The sequence below is a fragment of the Oryctolagus cuniculus genome, chromosome 7 (genome assembly GCF_964237555.1).
Source record: "Oryctolagus cuniculus chromosome 7, mOryCun1.1, whole genome shotgun sequence".
NCBI lineage: Eukaryota > Metazoa > Chordata > Mammalia > Lagomorpha > Leporidae > Oryctolagus > Oryctolagus cuniculus.
The window spans coordinates 118,433,658-118,454,911 of NC_091438.1; the positions used below are offsets into that span (position 1 = coordinate 118,433,658).

General features: G+C 55.4%; 1 protein-coding gene across 9 annotated transcripts in view; it reads right to left on the reverse strand.

Moving 5' to 3' along the window:
• Nucleotides 1-21,254, reverse strand: part of MROH7 (maestro heat like repeat family member 7) — a 50,286-nt gene that overhangs the window by 25,529 nt on the left and 3,503 nt on the right. For 6 of the 9 annotated variants that reach the window (XM_051856439.2, XM_051856436.2, XM_051856438.2 and 3 more), the window contains exons 2-12: nt 17,060-17,094; nt 14,894-16,172; nt 9,757-9,809; nt 7,858-7,938; nt 6,929-7,008; nt 6,519-6,648; nt 4,737-4,832; nt 3,761-3,865; nt 3,479-3,614; nt 604-716; nt 197-373 (exon numbers count right to left, since the gene is read on the reverse strand). In XM_051856439.2, the coding sequence (XP_051712399.2) occupies nt 197-373; nt 604-716; nt 3,479-3,614; nt 3,761-3,865; nt 4,737-4,832; nt 6,519-6,648; nt 6,929-7,008; nt 7,858-7,938; nt 9,757-9,809; nt 14,894-16,097 (2,175 nt within the window). In that variant the 5' untranslated portion in view covers nt 16,098-16,172; nt 17,060-17,094. Of the gene's footprint in view, nt 1-196; nt 374-603; nt 717-3,478; nt 3,615-3,760; nt 3,866-4,736; nt 4,833-6,518; nt 6,649-6,928; nt 7,009-7,857; nt 7,939-9,756; nt 9,810-14,893; nt 16,173-17,059; nt 17,095-19,656; nt 19,967-21,254 lie in introns of those variants that run through there. The other 3 variants (XM_070078448.1, XM_051856440.2, XM_051856441.2) reach the window with 3 other exon arrangements.

Below are 21,254 nucleotides of genomic sequence, written 5' to 3' on the forward strand. Positions count from 1 at the left end.
ATGCCAGGAGTGCAGTTTTGCGAGCTATGGTCAGAGAAAGAAACCTGCAAGGCAGGAGTGCCAGCCAGTTCCCGCCCGGGTGCTCCAGGAGCCCACAGCCCCACCACGATGCCAGGGCTGTCCCACGTGACAGCAGGGGACAGGAGCGTGTGTGCCAGACCCCAGTGACAGCCCAGCCCCCGGCCCCGGGCCTTACCACCTCCAGCGCCCTGTGGCGGTACCACTCCAGGACGGAGCTGAGCGTGACCTCCGAGGCCAGCTGCACCGTCTCTCCCGAGTCCTTCCCCCGCGCCTCTGCACTGCCCTTCAGCCCTTCCAGGGCCGCCAGCAGCAGGTCCTTCACCTGCTGGGGCCCCAGGAAGTCTCCAAACTCCTGAAACAGAGGCACAGAGGTCCTGCCGCTGAGGGCCAGACCCCACCTGGCTCCCTGGAGCTACAAAACTAGGGGCAACGAGGGCCCTACCCTCAGAACAGTGGGAGGATCGGGGGATAGGAAGCCACCGTGCCCTGGCACCGCCTGCAGGAGGGCGCCCTCGTGCTTGTGTGGTGGGGGAAGGTTTCCAGCACAGGCCCGGGGTGCCCCCCGCCCCGCCCGACAGTCACCGCGATCACACGCAGGATGTTCTGACACGGGCTGACGGGGTTGTAGGGCCCCAGGAAGCGCTTGTTGCTCTCATACAGCTCCTTCTTGTTGGTCTCTTCCTTATCTCTGGCTCCTGCAAGGAGAGGACCTTCTCAGCGAGGCCTGGCCACCCTGGAGTTCATTTTTTAACTTCTCAGTAAACCTGGCGCCCAAACCTTGCGGAACCAGAGCAATCAGTTCCTTCAGGGAACACCTCCAGGTGGCCGGCGCCAGGTCAGCAACCAGAGCCCGCTCGGCATCCCAGAAGCCCCTCCTGGGTGTCCCTTCTGGTCACGGTCCCACTCCCGTGCCCAGGGCAACTGCTAGCCTGGTTTCTCAACCCCTGGATAGAGTTTCCTGCTTTTGAACTTAACATAAACGGACTTGTATACTATGTTCTCCTTTGGATCTGCTTCCTCTGCACAAAACACGCCAGGGGATGAGAGGTATCTACACGGCGGCACCCGGTCTTCATTCATTCATTCCTTTATTCATTCTTAATGCCATACCATTTGCATGGTCTGCGGACATGAAAATATACACATCCGTTCTACCAGTGATGGACAGGGGCTGGCAGCCATTCTGCACGGTGCAGCTGTCAGCGTTCGAGAGCGTGTCTTTCGGCAAATCTCTCTACACTCGTGTTCGTTACACTCCTAGCAGTGGAAAGGCCGAGCCGTAGCACAGGCATGGGCTCAGCTTCAGGAGCTGTTGTTGAGCCATTTGCCACAGTGGGAAGCCATGATGTTCCTATTGGCTCTGAATGAGGGTCCCTATTGTCCCACATCTCGGCCATGCGTGGCTCTAAGATTTTATCCTCTAGTGGATGAGACCGTCTTTGGACTGTAATCTCCTTACCCCCAAGCAGTCCCAACCCCCTCCTCTGCCTTTTTGCTTTAGTCCTTATCTCCACCTGACTTACTGTACATGTTACTGTTCGTTTTGCTCACTGTTCCCTGACAACAAGAACCCAAGCTTACCAAGGGGAGGGGGTGTTTCCTTCATCTTTTTTTTTTTTTTTTTTTTTTGACAGGTAGAGATATCAGTAGTGAGAGAGACAGAGAGAAAGGTCTTCCTTCCGTTGGTTCATCCCTCCAAATGGCAGCTACAGCCGGCGCTGTGCCGATCCGAAGCCAGGAGCCAGGTGCTTCTCCTGGTCTCCCATGCGGGTGCAGGGCCCAAGCACTTGGGCCATCCTCCTCTGCCTTCCCGGGCCACAGCAGAGAGCTGGACTGGAAGAGGAGTAACCGGAACTAGAACCCAGCACCCATATGGGATGGCGGTGCCACAGGCGGAGGATTAACCAAGTGAGCCACTGCGCTGGCCCCGTCCTTCATCTTTTTTCACTACTGCATCCCTCAAAGCACCGGCATCTGGTGGTGCCACATCTTCTGATGAATGTAACATATCTCAGGAACACTTGCTCAGCCCTTGCGATAGCCTGGTCTGGGTCCCACCTGGATCTCCTCCGGGTATGCAAGACACAGGTGCAGCAGAGGGCCACGAAGGCACCCACTGTGTGCTGTTTGGACAGGGAAGGGGCATGAAACCCAGAATTAAGCAGACCTAGGCTCAAATCCTAGCCATGCTGCTTTCCACGGCAGAGGGACCTCTAGGAGCCATGTCACTGCTCCAGGACCTCACGGTGCGGGGTCGGCCAGGGTCGTCAGATAAAATACAGGATACCCAGTTGAAGCTGAACTTCAGGTAGACAAATAAGTTTTGGTGCAATGTGTCTTAGCTATATTAAAAGTTATTCCTTATGTATCTGGGGTTTGAATTTAACCAGGTGTTGGATAACTCGGTCATTACCGTTCCTCCCCTCGAGGCTGACGACTGTGCACCTTCACTCAGGAGGCACAAGGCGCTCCCAGCCCTGCGGATGACAGCCCAGAGCCCAGCTCTCCGGCCCCATGCGAAAGATCAAGGAGAGCAGGGCCACCACTCGGCGCCCTGCAGGTCAGAGGAATGGCGACAGGGAATGGGGTTTGACAAGTGCGTACACTGCGCCACACGGCACAGGTTTCTTTATATGTGCTCTCACCTACGATCTCATTGAACAGTTCACAAAGCCTACGCGTGATATGCATTCTGGAATACGCTTTTCACGGATGAGGAGATCCGGGCCTAGATAAGCAAAGTGCTTGCCTGAAGTCACACGGCTAGGAAGGGCTGGAGCCAGGTCATGCGCCCTGGTCACTCTGCTACCAGAGTCAGTGGAGTATAAATAAAAAGTATAGAAAAAGTTTATATGGAGCATAAACAGTGATGTATAAACAAAAAGCCAAGCTCCTTGGGGTTTGGGGCCCAGCTGGGAGAACTCTGGAGAAATGGAGACAGGAAGGCGGCGAGAGAGCCGAGCCTGTGCAGCTCTCGGTGCAGTAGCGAAGGGCACCTGTGTCAGCCGTCCCACATCAGCAGCTCCCTCCCGGAAGCTGCAGGTACGAATGCTCTCCCTCCTACATCAACAGATGCCCACTGAGTCCCACCATGTACCAGACCTGGAAAAGCAGCCATGACCAAGACACAGCCCTGCCCTCCTCTTCTGAGGGGAAGAGAGACAAGAAAACAAGACATTTGGGCCATCACACCTGGCATACACGGTGCCGTGGAAATGTGAAAGTGACAGTCACATTGGAAGCTTGAAAGGATGAGCTAGAGTTCAGGCAGAAAGAATCGCTTATATCCAAACGGGCTTGTTGGCAGACTCTGCCCCCTGGTTCTGTGGGGACAAAGGCTTCCCACCAGCCTCCACGGTCCCCACCGAGCCCTGCGCTGGTGTCCTCCCACTCCGAACCGTGCCTAGGGCAGCCAAGGCTCCAGCTGACTCCCAAGCCTGCCGCCGTGAGAGCTTACGTTTCTGCAGTTCCAGGATGGTATAGAGGATGATGATGCCGTCCAGGGCCTCCCGGCCAATCTCCTCGTCAGGGTCTCCGATACGGAGGATGAGCCTCCCCAGGAGGACACCCAGCGCCGGGAACCCCGAGGACATCTGTGGGTGTCACAGTCTTAGGGATTGACTCTTAGGGGTTCAATCATGCTATATACAGTGAGCAGCCCCAGGCAGTCTGCCCCAATAGCACCCTCTGAGCTGCAGGCGTCTCCTTAGGGAGTCCGTCCCTCCCAGGGGTCACTCACAAAGAAGGGCAGGGTCAGAAGCGTGTGGTTGAGCACAGAGACGTTGCTGTTGACAGCCCGCGCTCGCTCGTGGGCCTTCCCAGAGTTCATCCAGGGCCCCAGAGGCTGTGGGGACAAGGGCAAGACTTAGAACTGACGTTGGCTGCCAGCCCCTGCTGCTGGGCGCTGGGGGGACAAGCCAGCCTTTGCCAGTCAGCAGGAGGGGCCTATAGGCAACTCAGCATGGCCCTCCTCTTCCTGGGGCTTGGGGAGGGGCCAGGGTCCCAAGAACCGAGATGAGCACTAACCAAACCGGAAGAAGGCAGTCAGTGAGGAGGGAGGGAAAAGACAGAGAGCAATGAGGATGGAAGAAAGAGCCAGGACAAGGCTGGCGCCACGGCTCACTAGGCTAATCCTCTGCCTTGCGGCGCCGGCACACCGGGTTCTAGTCCCAGTCGGGGCTCCGGATTCTGTCCCGGTTGCCCCTCTTCCAGTCCAGCTCTCTGCTGTGGCCAGGGAGTGCAGTGGAGGATGGCCCAAGTGGTTGGGCCCTGCACCCCCATGGGAGGCCAGGAGAAACACCTGGCTCCTGGCTTCGGATAGGCATGGTGCTCCAGCCGCGGCGGCCATTGGAGGGTGAACCAACGGCAAAGGAAGACCTTCCTCTCTGTCTCTCTCTCTCTCACTGTCCACTCTGCCTGTCAAAAAATTAAAAAAAAAAAAGAAAGAAAGAAAGAAAGAAAGAAAGAAAGAAAGAAAGAAAGAAAGAAAGAAAGAAAGAGACAGGACAAGGTGGAGAGAGTGGAGACACCAGGGCAGCTGCAGCTGCGTGGGGATACAGAGCTTGGAGGGGTGGGAGTCTGCGCAGGCCCAAGAGGACATGCTGAAGTCAAACCAGTCCTGGGTGCAGCCCCCCGCTGCTCCTAGCCTGCTCCCCATTTTCCTATGCCCGCTCTCCCCTCCTTCTCCACCGAAGCCCACGCCCCACCCCTCGCACCTCCAAGATGCTCTTCAGCCCAGCCGGAGTGGGGTCCTCAATGAAGAGAGCATTGAGCAGCTTCTGCAGAGCGTCCAGGGTCTGATGGTAGAGTGTCTGCGGACAGGAGGAGCCCAGGCTGCTAGGGGGCCCCGGAGCCCACGCCAGCCCCAGACAACCCCTGCGTGTGACAGGAGGGGAGGGGGCACTTGGACCCAGGAGGGCTGCTTTCTGGCCCCACCTCTGAGAGCAAGCGAATGCCTGACATTGGGCAAATAGCTTCCCTCCTGAGGGCTACAGCTTCCTTACTGAGAAATGAGACACAGCGCTTGCAGCTCCCACCTTAAAGGCATAGCACGTACTGAGACCTGCTAGGGGACACAGGAGCACGTGCCTGGCAGCACGCACAGCCCCATCACTCTGTCCTCAAACTTTTTCTCACTTTGCAAGCGAAGAGGTACTTGTCCACGTTCGTGCCACAAAGAAGTTCCACAAAGAAGGAATGATTTAGGGGTTGGAGGGGAAAGGCTCTAGGACAAGGAGAGCTAGCTGAGGACAGGGTCAACCTCACGTCCATCATCTCCCAGGGGAGTACTCTGACTCTCCGTCGCAGGGCTGCTCCTAGACCCAAACAGATTTTCCAAGTTGCCTTTGAGGGAGCCTCCCTCCTCTGTCCAGAGCCCACATCCTTGGGCCACACCACCTTCCTGGAATTGTCTGTCGGGCGCAGGCAGCAGACACAGGCTGGGCAGCGGGTTTGATGCACTCGGGGAAGACCCTCTCTCCTTTGCCTCCCCTCCCTCTGCCGGCCCCCAGTCTGTCTGCTATGCTGTCACTGACCAGGCTTCCATAGTCCGCACACCCTCTGAAGCTAAAACGTTCCAACACCCCCACCGCGCAAACCTCACTGCCAGCTACGACCTCCAAGGGCCGCTGATAGCTGTGCGGCACTGGCCTCTGCTGGCCAGACCTGGAACTGCAGCAGGCATGTCCTCCCCCACTGCAGATTCTCTGCATTTTTCGCAGGTCTTCACTCAGCGCATGCGCCCCAGAATCCAGCCGCCTCGTGTGTGTGTGTGTGTGTGTGTGTGTGTGTGTGTGTGTGTGTGTGTGCAGGCTCGCTTCTCAGAATTCTCGCCTCGCGTGGACGAGGTCACCACGCAGCCCGTGCCCACAGGCCTCTGCCTGCAGCACTCCTTCTGCCAGCCCAGCTAGTTAGCTCTTCTTTCACTTTCCGCTCCAGCGTGGTGACCCCTGGCACCATCTAGGCCATGCCCCCTCCAGGCTCTGTGCAGCACGGAGCATTTGTCTTGTCTGGGACGTTCACCCCTGGGACGATTCTGCACGTATTTGTGAGATTCTTTGATTATATCCATTTGCACCATCTCCCTCCTACTGTTCCACCCTCTAACTCAGCATGATTGAAGACGCCCCACCCTGACCTGAGACCCAGCTCGCTCCATCACCCCACTGGCCCCAGTCCGCCCATCCTCTGCCCATTGCTCCGGGAGGACCCCCAGAAGTTGGAAGATGCCCATGCCAGCGGTTTGAGGCTCTGCTTCTCTGGTCTCAGCCCCTTCCTGTGGCCTCCCTGCCCTGGCCACCCACTCTGGCCATATTGGCCTCTGCTAGCCTACCGCTCATAGGCAGGAGGGGGCGGCTATCAGATGGAGGGGACTGACCCAAGGCGACACAGACCCACAGCTCCTCCCAGAGGCCTTTGCTGCTCCTGGCCAGCCTGTCTCTCACTCTGACAGCACCGAGGGCCCTGAGGGCCCCCTCCCCGACAGGACCCCGCCTCACCTGGATGACCTCAGCTTTGGCCTCGTCCTTCTCCTGCATGGCCTGCACAGAGGGCAGGGAGAACACGCTCTGCACACACGTGTTCACCAGCTCCGACCGCTCACGCACACCCAGGATGGGCTGGGTGTGACTGCCGAGAGACAGAAAGCCAAGGTGCCCGGTCGGGGAGGGGCTTGGGCTGAGGATGCGAGGCTGGGACAGAGGCACTGGGTGTGGGCCTGGGGCAGCCTGGGGTTCAGATCCCCAAGGGGACAGATAGGTGGGGAGAGTGGGTGTGGAGGGCGTGGCCAGGAAAGGGCGCAGGAGCAGGGTCCAGGGTACAGAGGAGAGGCCTAGAAGAGATAGGCAGGGCCCCGAGAAGAGGGAAGAGGTCGGGGGGGGGGCGGGGGACAGAGAGGGGCTGTGGGCACCTCAGCTGCGTCAGGGTCTCCATGGCCTGGCGCCGCACGGAGCTCGAGAGGGAATCCAGCGGCTCCTCCTGGATCTGCCTCTGGACAGGGGGCCACAGAGGGGCCCATGACGGGGGGTACTGGTGCAGACCACCCCGTCACGGCAGCCTGGGCGGAGCTCCCATCAGCTCCACATCCTGCCTGGCCCTCCCCAGGGGCCTGAGAGCCAGCTCACTGCCAGAACCCCATGCTGAGCCCTCGCCCAGAACACCCCAGCCCTAGCCAGCCAAGGCCCCAGAACTGTCTCCCATGACCTCACGGTGGGAGGCGTGTTTAAAGTACAGCCTGGCCCCAAGCGAGGGACACCAGGCACAGCTTTTGAGAACTGCTTGGATACCTAGAAAAGTGTCCTTCAGATCCTCACCGTTGATCTAGTTCCTATACACAGTAGTTAGGGAAATGAAGGTAGAGGGGTAAGGATTCTTTTTCCTCTGTCTCTTTGAGAGTCACAAAGCCAAGTGCAAGTTTGGAAAGCTCAGAGGTTATCCCTGCCCAGCTACTCTTTGGATAGCTGGGCAGAGACTGTATTCAGCAAGGGGATGAGGAAGGAGGAATTTCCGGGATAAGAATAATAATAACTGCTCAGGTGCACAAGGATTAGCAGTGCGATAGCCATTGGGCTGTGTTCTTCCAACACCTGTATGACACAGGTACGTCATACCCCTTTGTGAGATGGGAAGAGTGAGGCTCAGAGAAGAGTCATCCAACTTCCTCAGGTGGGTGGAGGGCAGACGGAGTGGAGCTGAGGCTCACGTCCAGGTGTCCTGGCTCCCCATCTCCCTTTCTGTCCTCTTCCCACCTCACCCCCCCCCCAGTCTCTTCAGTGGCTGAACTTGAGAATTAGCCCCCTTTCCACCCCAGCGCCACAGACCCGCATGTGGCTCCCGCACCATCATCTTCTTCATCATGGTCTTCTTCTCTCCCCCTTCCAGCGGATCCTGATTCTTCTGGAGGGTGATGCCCTTCTCCACCTTGGGGGCGGCAGAAGGCGAAACCTCAGGATGTGAGCCCCACTGAGCCCACATGCCCTTAATTATCTGGCACCTGTGGGCAAATGAGCCCTAGATGTCAGCCCCGACTTGGGGTGGGATGAGGACTGGGGAAAATCAGGGTAGGGGGAATCCTGGAAGCCAGCATGTGGAAGAGGACCACATATGAGGGGCTGTAAAGCACTCCCTCTTTTCCAGGTAACTTTAGGGAGGGACAGAAAAGGTCCCTACCCCTCAATCTGAAATTCCACCAGGAGCAACACTTCTTAAGGCTTTCAAGTGCTCACAAGACAGACCACAGCATTCTGCCATTGAGGGAGGGAACATGTTAATAATGGTCTATTAGTTCCCATTATCTTACAGCAGAAGGCCAAAAGATAGCCAGGAAACAAGCAAATCAACTTCATTTAGTGGAGAAAGTGAAGCAAGTTAAACCCATGGAGAGTGTGGGGTTAGAGGCAGCCATGAGTTCCATCCCACTGAGGGAGCCCAAGCTAGGCTCTGAAAGAATGGAAGACCGTGTGGAAAGAGGCCCTGGAAGGTGAGGGGTCATCATGGATGTTCCAGACTCCCCCCACTCCACCCCAGGTGACCTCAATCTATACTACATGGAGCAGAACAACCACCCTGCTGAGCCCGGTGGACTTCAGACTCCAGAGAAATTGGGCCCCTCTAACCCTGACTCCCCCAGTAGTCACAGTGCCAAGTTCCAGTGTAGTTTGTTAGGCAGTAACTGACAACTGAAACTGCAAGAGAGATGGAGGAGAGTGGCTGACTCAGACTGAATTGGTCCAGGAAGGCCTCTCGGAGGAGGTGACTTTTAGACTGAGTCCTGAGTGAGTAGAAAGCTAGCCACATCAAAGACAAGGGAAAAGACTGGAATGGCAGGTCACTGCTGTATCCTGGGTGCCTCAAACAGTGCCTAGTATATAGTAGGCGCTCACTAATGTGTTAAATGACAGTAATAATCAGTCTCGTCTGTGCAGGCACCATGCATTACCTAACGCAGGCCTCACTTCAACTTTTCCGTGCCCGTTTGATGGGTGAGAAGCAGCTTCCTGGCAGAGGAGACAGGTGCAGAGTCCCAGAGGTAGGAGTGAATCTGGTGTGTGAGGAGCAGGAAAAGACCAGAGTAGAAGAGCAAGGCAGATGACTAGAAGAATGCCAGGGGGTGGGGACAAATGCCGCCCAAACGCAGGGTCTCTTACTCCCGCCAGACTCTCCCCAGCCCCCGTCCTGACTGCTCAAGACTGGAGCTTGTCTCTGAAGCAGCCTGGGGACAAGGCTTCCCTCCCTGAGCCCTGGCCTGGGTGGATCCACCCGCCGTCCACCAGCCGATCTTGTCCTCAGTCCTGTGGGTCACTCCTGCTGACCGGCTGCTCCAGTCTGCCCCTGGCCCTCCCCAGTGTGCCACTGCCTGGCCCAGGCTCTGGCCACCCAAGGCCTCCTGTAGGCATGGGCCTGATCTGGGGTGGGTCTGACTGTGTCCTGAAAAAGTTCAGTTCCAGCCGTGGTGTCCTTTCCAGGGCTCACCCACGATCTTTCAGTGAGCACCTACTATGTAGCCAGCACTGTCCTCGAGGCTGAGGATACAGCTGTGACTGCGACGGACAGAAACCCCTGATCTAGGGAGGACACGAGTCAGTGCAGGCGACAAGTGAGAAGTTGGAGGGTTTAGTGACAGGTCAGGGCCACAGACGGCAAAGAGCACTGGGGGGGTGGGGGTGGGAGAGGAGCTGGGAACTCAGGGCTAGGGTGGGGGCTCCAGAGGAGATGTGCCAGGGCCCTTCCGTTACCAACCTCTCTCTTGTCTGGCCCCTTCGTCAGGCGCGAAGTCACTTCACTGAAGGTTCCTGAGCATCACGTCCGGAGGAGGAGAGGGGAGGGAGGGTAAACAGTGCGCCCAGGGTGCCAGAGCCCCAGCCCCTCCCCCACCGGACCCTGCACTGCTCCCTCCCGCAGCAGCCACACCGAGCTTAGTCACCCCCCCCCCACCAAAACCCTCCCGTGGTACCCACTTCCTGCAGTGTGAAATGGGTAGGGGCTCCGGGGTGGGGGGGGGCCTTCACTGTGGGCCCTTCCTAGTCATCCCTACCGCTCCCCATCTCCCTCCCCAGCGTAAGCCCTCGCCCACCCCCAGCAACCCCCTCAGGGCCCTGCTGCACAGGGGGTCTCCTATACCTGGGCCTCCACTGGCCTCCAGGTCTCCTCCCCTGCCTGCCACTCCTCAGGGAGGCCCCTGCTGGCCTCCAGGCTCGGCGAGGCCCACTGCACTGCCCCCACACGTGCCTTCTTCCCTCTCCCAGCAGCTGCAATCCCTAAGTAAAGCCCGGTGAGGCATGGGCTGGTTGTCAGCCTTGACCTCCTCTGCTTTCTTCCAGGAGGCTGCCCATTCCATGCAGCCGGTGAGGCTGAATCCTGCACGCCCCGCCCACCACTCCTCCTCCACAGGGGGCTTGGAACCCATGATTGGCCATGGTGACTGGTCCAGGGACGGGCAATTGGCTGAGTAGGACCAGGAAAGCCCTTTATTTAAGGGTTGAGAGGGACCCCAAAGAAGAGCCGGTCTCTCCCTCTGAGGTCAAGTTCACGAGGGCCTCCAAGTGCCTGGAACTCCATGGTCATCTTTGCCACCGGACGCTGGCAGAAGATGGAGCCCAGAGGACGAAGTGAGCAGAGCTAGAGCCAAGATCTTGGCTTCTCAACCCATCCTTGTCTGAAATGAGCCAGGCTCCTTGCAGGGAGTGCCCAGGAGGAGTCTGGGACCTCTTGTACCGAAACCGAGGGAGAGGGCTCCAGGAATGATGGGGGCCGTGTCAAAGGGGAAGGGGCTCCCCTGATCAAATGGAAGACAAAGGGAAGCAGCACAGGGTGGGCCACTGAGTGAGGCAGGAAACCACTTGTCTACCGACGCAGACGCAGATGCACGAACGGAACGTCGGATGAGCAACAGGGCCTCTACCCAGGGCGGGACAGGGCTTTCCCAGTGAGATCAGCGGCAGCAACCTTCTCCCCTATGCTATGAACACCAGCAAGGGCACAAAGCAGCCGGGACCGGCAGCTGGGGCGGGTGCAATAGGACCACCTGGCCTCGAAGCGCATGGCCCGGCTCTGGTCACCAGGACACCTGAGCAGCCCCAGACCCAGGCACAGGGAAACAGTGGCCTGTGCTCTGCAGTCGTGTCCAGGACACGGAGCCAGGCCTGGAGGAGGCCGGGCGCACGGGACCAGGGGACATTGAGACGAGAGAGGCGGATCCGGGCCTTCAGCTCCAGCGAACATCGCTAGGAAAATGGGTGATGGCTGAGTGGGGGCTGAGGGGTAGGTGGCAGCTGTGTACTGAGAGCAACTTCCTGACGGGGGAATCTGTTTCTTCCTTCTGGTGCTAAGAAATACTGTGGGGCTGGTGTTGTGGCCTAATAGGTTAAGCCACCGCCTGCAATGCAGGCAGCCCATATGGGTGCCAGCTCAAGTCCAGGCTGCTCCTCTTCCCATCCAGCTCTCTGCTGTGGCCTGGGATAGCAGTGGAAGATGACCCAAGTGCTTGGGCCCCTGCACCAGTGTAGGAGACCCAGAAGAAACTCCTGGCTCCTGGCAGCCTGGCCCATCCCTGGTGGCTGCAGCCATTTGGAGAGTGACCCAGCAGATGGAAGACATCTTTTTCTGACTCTCCCTCCCCCTCTCCCTCTCCCTCTCCCTCCCCCTCCCCCTCCCCCTCTCCCTCTCTCTCTCCCTCTAACTCTGCTTTTCAAATAAATAAAAAAATAAATCTTAAAAAAGGAAGGAAGCCGGCGCCACGGCTCACTAGGCTAATCCTCCGCCTTGCGGTGCCAGCACACCGGGTTCTAGTCCCGGTCGGGGCGCCGGATTCTGTCCCGGTTGCCCCTCTCCCAGGCCAGCTCTCTGCTGTGGCCAGGGAGTGCAGTGGAGGATGGCCCAAGTCCTTGGGCCCTGCACCCCATGGGAGGCCAGGAGAAGTACCTGGCTCCTGCCATCGGATCAGCGCGGTACGCCGGCCACAGTGGCCATTGAGGGGTGAACCAACGAAAAAGGAAGACCTTTCTCTCTGTCTCTCTCTCTCACTGTCCACTCTGCCTGTCAAAAAAAAAAAAAAAAAAAAAGGAAGGAAGGAGGGAAGGAAGGAAGGAAGAGAAAGAGAGAGAGAGAGAGAAGAGAGAGAGAAAGACTCTGAAATTCATGGGTGGGGAACATCATCTGGCTACTTATTCTCATGTGATCCAGGAAGAGCAAAACATTTTATCCAATACTTTGAACTTTTCTGTAAGTTTTTTCTTTTATTTTTTAAGTATGTGAGAGAGAGAAAGAGTGAGAGAGATCTTCCATCCACTGGTTCACTCTGTCCCCAAAGGCCCACAATAGGCAGGAGTGGACCAGGCCAAAGCCAGGATCCAGGAACTCAATCCAGCTCTCCCACATGGGTAGCAGGGACCCACCTAGCTGAACATCACCTGCTGTTTCCCAGCGTGTGCACCGGCAGGTAACTAGGACCAAGGGCAGAGGTGAGACTAGAACCCAGGCACTTGCTCTTATCTGTTGCACCAAATGCCCGCCCTAGTTTCTTTTCACAGTTAAGCAAATACTTATTAAGCATCTGCTATGTGACGGGAACTCTTCCAGGTGCAGTTAGCAAAAGCGAACAAAATTTTTGCTTTTATGGAACTCACAGTCTAATGGGAGTAGGCAGACAGATCAATAACGACCAAAAACATACATCATGCACCAGGTGAGGGTAAATGCTGAGAGGAGGCAGAAAGAACAACGCACATTCTTACGAGATTTTACTGTTTAAATTCTGAAAAAGAATGAAGGACAAAACTTGAACTCGAAAGAGTCTTCCATTAGCAAAATTCACTAAAGGAAATTCGAAAGGGCCTACTTCAGACGGGGAAGAAGTGAAACCCTGGTGGAGAGTCTGAGATGCAGTAAATGGTGAAGGGAAGGAACGAGGTTAACACTTGAGTGAATACAAGAACACTATGTAAGATAGTAATCGGGCAGGCATTTGGCCTAGAAGCTCAGACACCCATATCCCATACCCAAATGCCTGGGTTTGAGACCCAGCTGCTCCTCTTCCCATCCAGCTCCCTGCTGATGGCCTGGGAAAGCAGTAGAAGATGGCCCAAGTGCTTGGGCCCCTGCACCCACGTGGGAGACCTGCAAGAAGCTCCTGGCTCCTGGCTTCAGATCAGCTCAGCTCTGGCTGTTACAGCCATCTGGGGAGTGAACCAGTGGATGAGAGACCTCTCTGTCTCTCTGTCTCTGTCTCTGTCTCTGTCTCTCTCTCTCTCTCTCTGAAGACTCAGAGAATCGATTCATGATTGCCTAGGGCTGGGGTCTTGGGTTGGGTGATGTCTAAAAGGTACAGGGTTTCTTTTGGGGGTGAATAAAATGTTCTAGGGGCCAGCATTGTGGAGTAATGGATCAAGTCACCACCTGCAATGGGGGCATCTGATATGGGCACCAGTTAGAATCCCAGCTGCTCTACTTCTCATCCAGCTCCCTGATAATGCACCTGGGAAGGCAGCAGAAGATGACCCAAGTCCTTGGGCCCCTGCACCTACATGGGAGACCTGGAAGAAGTGCTTGGCTCCTGGCTTCTGATTGGCTCACTGACGGCAGTTGCAGCCATTTAGGGAGTGAACCAGTAGATGGAAGACCTCTCTCAGTACCAAGTAGGAATTGTCTTAGAAAATAAGATATGATTCATGACAGCAGAAAAACATATCATATCTAGGATTAATCATCAGAAAATGTACTAGACCTTTATGGAGAATTTCTTTCAATTCTAGTAAAGCAAATATCCTGTGTAAAGGAAAACTCAAATAGGCAGATAAATGAATAAAATTCTAATAAAAATACCAGCAAGATTTTTTGAAGACCTAGACATCCTAAGATGTGTTTGGAGGAATGAAGGTCTATTAAGAGCTAAGTCAATTTTGAGGAGAATTTGGAAGAGGAATTCTCACCCTAGCAGATAGGAATACAATGTCACAAAACCACGGTCACTGTTTTAAAATCACCGTATGCTATTGGTGCATGAACAAACACGAATGGACTGGTGGAAGATAGTCATAGCATTGGAAGCTGCCAGGGCATTAATTTATAGCACTCCTGCATGTCAGGAGTGAGGCGCGGGCTCTAGACAGGGCCTCATCAGGTGAGAACCTCCAAGACCCAGCAGACGTGAGCTGAGCCTGCAGCCTGCCTGCTCCACTGCTCAAACTTTGGCCAGAGGGCCGGGGCTGTGGCACAGTGGCTTGACGCCCTGGCCTGAAGCACTGGCATCCCATCTGGGCGCCGGTTCTAGTCCCGGCTGCTCCTCTTCCAATCCAGCTCTCTGCTAATGCACCTGGGAAGGCAGCAGAAGATGACCCAAGTCCTTGGGCCCCTGCACCTACATGGGAGACCCAGAAGAAGCTCCTGGTTCCTGGCTTCAGATTGGCGCAGCTCCGGCCATTGCGGCCAACTGGGGAGTGAACCATCAGAAGGAAGACCTCTCTCTCTCTCTCTCTCTCTCTCTCTCTCTCTCTGCCTCTCCTCTCTTTGTGTAACTCTGACTTTCAAATAAATAAATCTTTTAAAAAAAACTTTAGCCAGAGACATGAGGTGTGAAATTTACCCAGAGAGAAAGAAGTGTGCACTTCGAATGGAAGGCCAATAATTTGGAGAGAACAGAAGTATTATCATATGTGCTATCACTGCTAAGGAAGTTAAAGCTCAGAGAGGTTTAGTAGCTTGCCCCAGGTCACAGAGCTACCAGCAGGAGAGTGTTAGATCTTTCCCTTGAAATAAACATGCTGACATGCTGTCTGTTATCTGTGGCCTGCTGTTCCCTTCTCTCCTCTCTGTTCCCTTCCTTGCCCCATAGATCTGAATGCAGATTTCTAGGGCTGTCGCCCACTCATGCCTAACTCACCATCCGGGATGCTTCGGAAGGCCATGGTGTCTCTGTCCCCAGCGTGGGTGGTGGGGAGCCCCAGAGGGAGATGGCCCACCTCCACACTGGCCCTCTCACCCCAGCTCTCCAGATTGTCATCAAGGACCATGGTGCGGATGCTGTTGTCCTCGGAATAATCCTGCTGGCTGCTCAGGGTCAAGGTCGAGGTGTCACTGAACATGAAGCTGGAGCCCACGCTGAGGGTCTCGTTGGAGCCCAGGATCAGAGTCATGCAGGAGGGTGGCGAGAGGGAGGCGATGGGTCCTTGGACGCTGGAGTGCAGGCTGATCCCATCGCTGGAGCCAGGGATCAGGGTCACACACGAGGCCTGGGTGAGGGTCATGTTCAAATCGGATCTGGAGTGGCTGTTGGAAGTCACATCGATGGTCCCCTTGGAACTTGAGCTCCAGGTTGCACCAAAGGCGCCTCGGGAAACAGACCCGGAGAGGTTATGGGCAGCCAGCGTGACCGTCTCACTTGAGTCTGGAGCTCTGTTCAGATCCAGCTTGGAGACGTTTCTTGAAGCCACACTGAGCCGCTGTGTGGAGTTGGGATCCAGAGAAGTATTTGAGGCTGGCAGGAGGAGTGCTTTGGAGCTTGGCCGGGAGATGCAGTGGCCTAGCACCAGGGCCTCTCCTGAATGGGCCCTTATGAACGGGTTTGATTCTGGTCTGGAAGGATTGGTGTTACTCTGACCCAAATCGAAATTCCTGCTAGAGAGGCACTTGAGGGCCTCCTCTGCACTTGGGCCAGAGAGGATCCCTGAGCTCTGAGCAGTGGCCTCAGGGGAGCCAGAGCTCAGAACGGGGCTGGAGGCGGAACAGAGGGCCCCCTGGGAGTCGGACCCTGAGGCATGATTGGAATCCGGGACCTGGGCTTCACCAGAGAAGGAACTGGCGATCTGGAAGGAGGCTGGAGCCACGGCCCTGCTGTCGTCAGCGCTGGGGTTGCTATCACACTCCAGGCCAAGGGCCCTCCCTGAGACAGGAGTCAGGGTGGAATTAAGGTCTGGGATGAGAGCCGAGCCAGGACTTGGAGGTGGATTCAAGATAGGAATGAGGGCCACGTCTGGGCTGGCCCCAGGGACAGTGCCGGAGGCTAAGTCCAGGGCCCCACGGGGATGGACACTTGGTGGCACCATTGGCTCTTCAAGCTCCAGACTTGCCCCTGGACTCAGAGCCATGTCCAGTCTGGAGGTCTCTCAATGCCACTGCCCCTTTCTCTTCAATAGCCAACTGCTGCGCTCCCTGCAGTACTCCTGGAAGGGAGGAAAAGAAGACAAATGCAGCCAGGCACCAGCTGTGGACACGGTGCTGTGGCTCTCCACTCTCCCTAGGCTGAGGGCTCCCACACTGTGACAAGGCCCTTGGTGACAGTGTCCAGCTCACCTCCCCAGCCTCTTCCCACGCCCCTCCCCTCCTTGATCTCCAGGGCTTTAGCCGTATCCCCTGAGCTCCCCTCCCTGGACCACAACCTGCTCCCTCTAGGCTGAGGGCCCGAGGCGAACGCAGCACCCTTTGTTTGGAACATCTTCCAACTGCCTTTTGCCAATTCCTGACTCCTACAATGTCAAGAACTACATATAGGAGTGTGGGGCATCTTTTTTTTAAAGATTTATTTTATTTATTTGAAAGGTACAGTTATAGGGGTAGGGGGAGATAAATCTTCTATCTGCTAGTTCACTCCCCAAAATGATTACTGCCAGAGCTGGGCCAGGCCAAAGCCAGGAGCCAGGAGCTTCTGATTCTCCCACATGGCTGCTGGGGCCCAAGCACTTGGGCCATCTTCCACTGCTTTCCCAGGCGCATTAGCAGAGAGCTGGATCAGAAGTAGAGCAGCTGGGACTCAAACTGATGCCCATATTGGATGCCAGCATCGCAAGTGGCAGCTTAACCTGTTATGCCACAACCCCGGCCCCTAGAACTATTGTGCAAGAGGCCATGGCACTAGATTCTCAAAGCCAGTGGCAGAGCTGCCTACAGCCCTTAGTTGTTTACCTGTTCCAGGTGAGGCAGACCATGCGCAGAACCCTGGGCAGTTGTCAAAATCTGAGCCTGCCTCAATCTAGCACTCTAGCTGCTGGGTGACGCCCCTCCCCAACCTTCCCATCATCCCCCACCGCAGCCCCCGGACCCTCCAGCTCACCTGCGTGCATGGTGTTCTCAAGCAGGAGTAGGGCCCTGGGAGGAGAGGCAAAAGGAAGTCAAGTCAGGGGAAGAGCAGCTTTTTTGTTGAAAAAGTCTATGGCCCGGATGTGCACACCTGTTAACCAACCCCCACCTACACACACCATATACACATCCACCTGCCCCATCTCTGAAGAGAGTTCAAGGACAGGAAGGTCACCCGCCCTGCTGGCCCTCTGGGCACCCGAGATCATCTGCACGCCCCCACGATTCAGTCATGCACTGTCTCACTTAGTGGATCCTTTCATGTGCAGTTTGATGTGTAACTTAAAGCTGAGTTTTGGAAAGATTTGGAGACATCTAGTCCTGAGTGCAAATCCCACCTCATCCTCCCACTAGTCTGAGTGAACGTGGGCAGGAGAGACGCCCCCACCCAACCCCACCCCCGGCCTTGCCCTCCTCATCTCTACTCTAGGAGGCATAAAGCCTTCCGCCCAGGGCCCTGTTGCCCCCCTGCCTGGCGCGGAGCACGTGGCCCACCGACGGCCTTAGCTAATGTCTCTGTCTACTGGGCACACAAGTGGTCACACACAGCTTTGCATCTGCTAGGGAAGCAGGAAGCATTCACCTACATCCGTGTGTGATTTTACCCTGACGCTAAGGAAGTAAACATTTCAAGGCGCCTTATTTCACGGTCCCCTTCCAAAGACCCTAGACTGAATTGCATGCTAGTAATTTTTGCTTCTTTTATTTAAAGGGGGCCTGGATTCTCCCATGTTCATCGCGCCCACCTGTGCACACAAGTACACACACACACACACATATAGACCATCATCATCAGTGAGAGGCCTGTTGGACTTGAAAAAGATGCAGCCCACGAGGCGGAGAGTATGACCTTGGAAAACCTGATTTGGGCTCTGGAAGACAAGAACAGGGCCTTCCCCCGGACCCAGCAGGCGAACACCATCGGGAAACAGGCAGAAGGCCGCAGGTCTCAACCCTGGCTGACCTCCCTCTTCTCTGGAGAAACCAGAGCTCCCTCCCCAGGCTCTCCTGTTCCCTTCGTGCTCCTCCCCATCCACCTTGCAACCAACAAGTAAGTCTTCAGTGCTGACTGACAGTGGCTGGGGCCACCCAAGGCTTGCCCACCACCAAATGGACACTGTGCAGAGAGAGCAATGGTGACTGATGAGGGCCCAGGAGGAAGCCAAGGGAGCTAAAGAAGCCCATGACTTGCTAGCGACAACCACAGCTGCCCACCGGCCTTTGACCCCAAGTCCTGGGGTGCCGAGTGGGGGAGGGCAGAGCATGGCCATGAGACAGATAGTCCTGGCCAAGACTGCAAGAATCACTGACTGACCACGTCCTCGCTCCCCAGCCTTAGTGAACACCCGAGCCTTCAGAAGACAGACACATTAGTCACCCAGGGAGTCTGTGTGTACACACAGCACCTGACGCTAGGGCAGCTCATACCCAGAGACTCCCAGCACAGAGTCTCCACACACCCCCCCCCCCCCCACCTACTCTCATGGCAAGGAACTGGCAGCACCACCCAGACCAGAAGCACAGTGTCGTGGACTCCAATCTTTCTCACTTGCTGCACCTGCATTCTGCCAATTCTGACACTAAAACCACTCTCAAATCTCTGCCCATCTCTCCGTCTTCACCGCCATACCCCAGTCCCACCCCCATTTCTCAGGGATGGATCTTGGAGTTTCTCACTCAGTAGGAACCCCTGTATCCAATCAGCTCCCAACAAACTATTTTCCAAGGGTAGCCTCAAAGATCTTCAAGACTGCATGCAATGGGGGCTGATGTTGTGGCGTAGCGGGTAAAGCTGCCGCCTTCAGAACCGGCATCCCATACGGGCACTGGTTCAAGTCCCAGCTGCTCCACTTCCAATCCAGCTCCCTGTTTATGCACTTGGGAAAGCAGTGGAGAATGGCCCAAGTGCTTGGGTCCCTGCACCTGCATGGGAGACCCAGATGAAACTCCTGGCTCCTGGCTTCAGCCCAGCCCAGCCCCAGCCACTGCAGCAATTTGCAGAGTAAACCAGTGGATAGAAGATCTCTCTCTCTCTCTCTCTCCTATCCCACTCCTCATCCCCCTCCCCCCTTCCCTCCCCCTCCCCATCCCTCTCCCTCTCCCTCTCTGTCTATAATTCTGCCTTTCACATAAATTTTTTAAATTTTTAAGGAAAAAAAAGAAAAGATTTCACATAGCTGGTGGCAGGTGTAATGGAGACAGTGGAATGAATTTGAAGAGGGGGAAGAACAATGAGGAAAGAATAATCTCATCAACAAACGGTACTGACATGAAAAAGTGGGAAACTGGACTCCTGCCTCACGCCAACGTGAAAATTAGCTCAAAATGGATTAAAAGCCTCAAGTTAAGAGCCAAAACTACAAAACTCTAGACAGAAAACATGGAGTAAATCTTCATAACCTCAGATTTGGCAACAGGGTTTCTTATATATGACACCAAAAGCATAAGCAACAAAGAAAAACATAGATTAATTGGACGCCGCCAAAATTTAACTTTTGTGCATTAAAATATAGCGTCAAGAAGCAGAGAGACAATCTACCAAATGGGAGAGAATATTTGCAAATCACATACCTGATAAAGGTCCAGTGTCAAGACTGTATAAAGAACCCTAGAATGCAACAACAGGAAGACAAAACCCAGCCAAAACCTGGGCAAACAGCTTGGAATAGACACCTCATCAAAGATATATACAAGCGACCAGTGAGTATATGAAAAATAAGTTGAATGAAGGTCGTCACTGGGAAATGAACGTCAGAACCACAAGGGTAAACCTTCCCCTGCCCACTTAGGAGGGCTGGGCTTCAGCGGACAGCAGTGAGCGTTGATGCGGATGTGGAGGGGCGAGGCTCCTCACACACTGCAGGTGGAACGGAACGGTGCAGCTTCCGCAAAAGCCGACTGGGTGGCTCAGCCCCAAGGGAAACCGAATCACACTATGACCCAGCACATCCACTCCAAGTTGACCCCAGACGTCTACTCTAAGCTCCAAAAGAACTGGAGCTCTGTGTCCCAACAAAAGCCTGTACACAAACGTTGATAACAACAGCATTCACAGAGCCAAAGATAGACACAGACCAAACGCCCATCAACAGACGAACAAAATACGTACCCACACAAGGAGCTAGTCAGCCACAAAGAGCAACGAAGTATGTGCACATGCCAAACTTGAATAAACTTTGAAAGCATTATACTAAGTGAGAGAAGCCGGCCACAAATTATACTAATATTATATGAAATATCCAGAGTGGCCAGATCTACAGAGGCAGGAAGCAGACTGCAGTAGACAGAAGCAGGTCAGGGAAGGGGAAGTGACCACCCAAGGGCCCAGGGTTTCCCTGTGGAGTGGAAGTGGGTGGTGGTGTGACGATTGCACAACACGAGTGTCCTGTGTGTGCAGCAGTTTTATTCTATTTACTTTGTGCCACAACTTGTAAGGCAAACGATGGACAAGAGTGTACATTGATTCACTTTTCTCTGCTCCTCCCTTCTAAGATCAGCCAAATAGTCTAGAAATAGTTCGACAGACTACCATAAAAAGGACTGTGAAAGCTGAAAGGAGGCAGCAGACTGGGGGAAGGACGAGAGAGAGAGAGAGAGAGAGAGAGAGAGAGAGAAAGAGAGAGTTCCCGGGTTGCATTTTGTTTGGCCTGCAATGCAGAGCTGCCGAGAGCACAAACACACATTCAGAAGAAGAAAAGAAGCCTGCTCTCTCCAGGCAGGGGACCAGGAACGTGGAAGCCCAGTGGAGAGGGAGCCCCAACCCCCAGCATGTGCCCAAGCCCTACTCCTTCCTGGGGCAGCCCAGGCCGATCTACCAACAGCGGCAGTGTCATCAGAGCCCTGCATCTCCAGGCCTCCATACAGTGGCCGAGAACTTAGCAGACGCCACAGCTCCTGGGCCGCCGGAGCCAGGAGGCAGCCCGGGAAAAGCCTTCTGCCCCTGCAGGCAGCGCCAGCAGGGCCGAGTAGGAGCCAGCCCTGTTGCACCAGAAAAAATGATGCAAACCGGGCCTCTGAAAACTGTCGCTGGAACCACAGTTCACAAAAGTGGGCTGGAACCTGCACATTGAACTTTAACAGGTTGAGGGTAAAATAGATTTAAGCAGGAACAAGAATATCTTAATATAATACCTGTTAGGAAACTGGCACAGTTGGCCGCATGGCCCAGC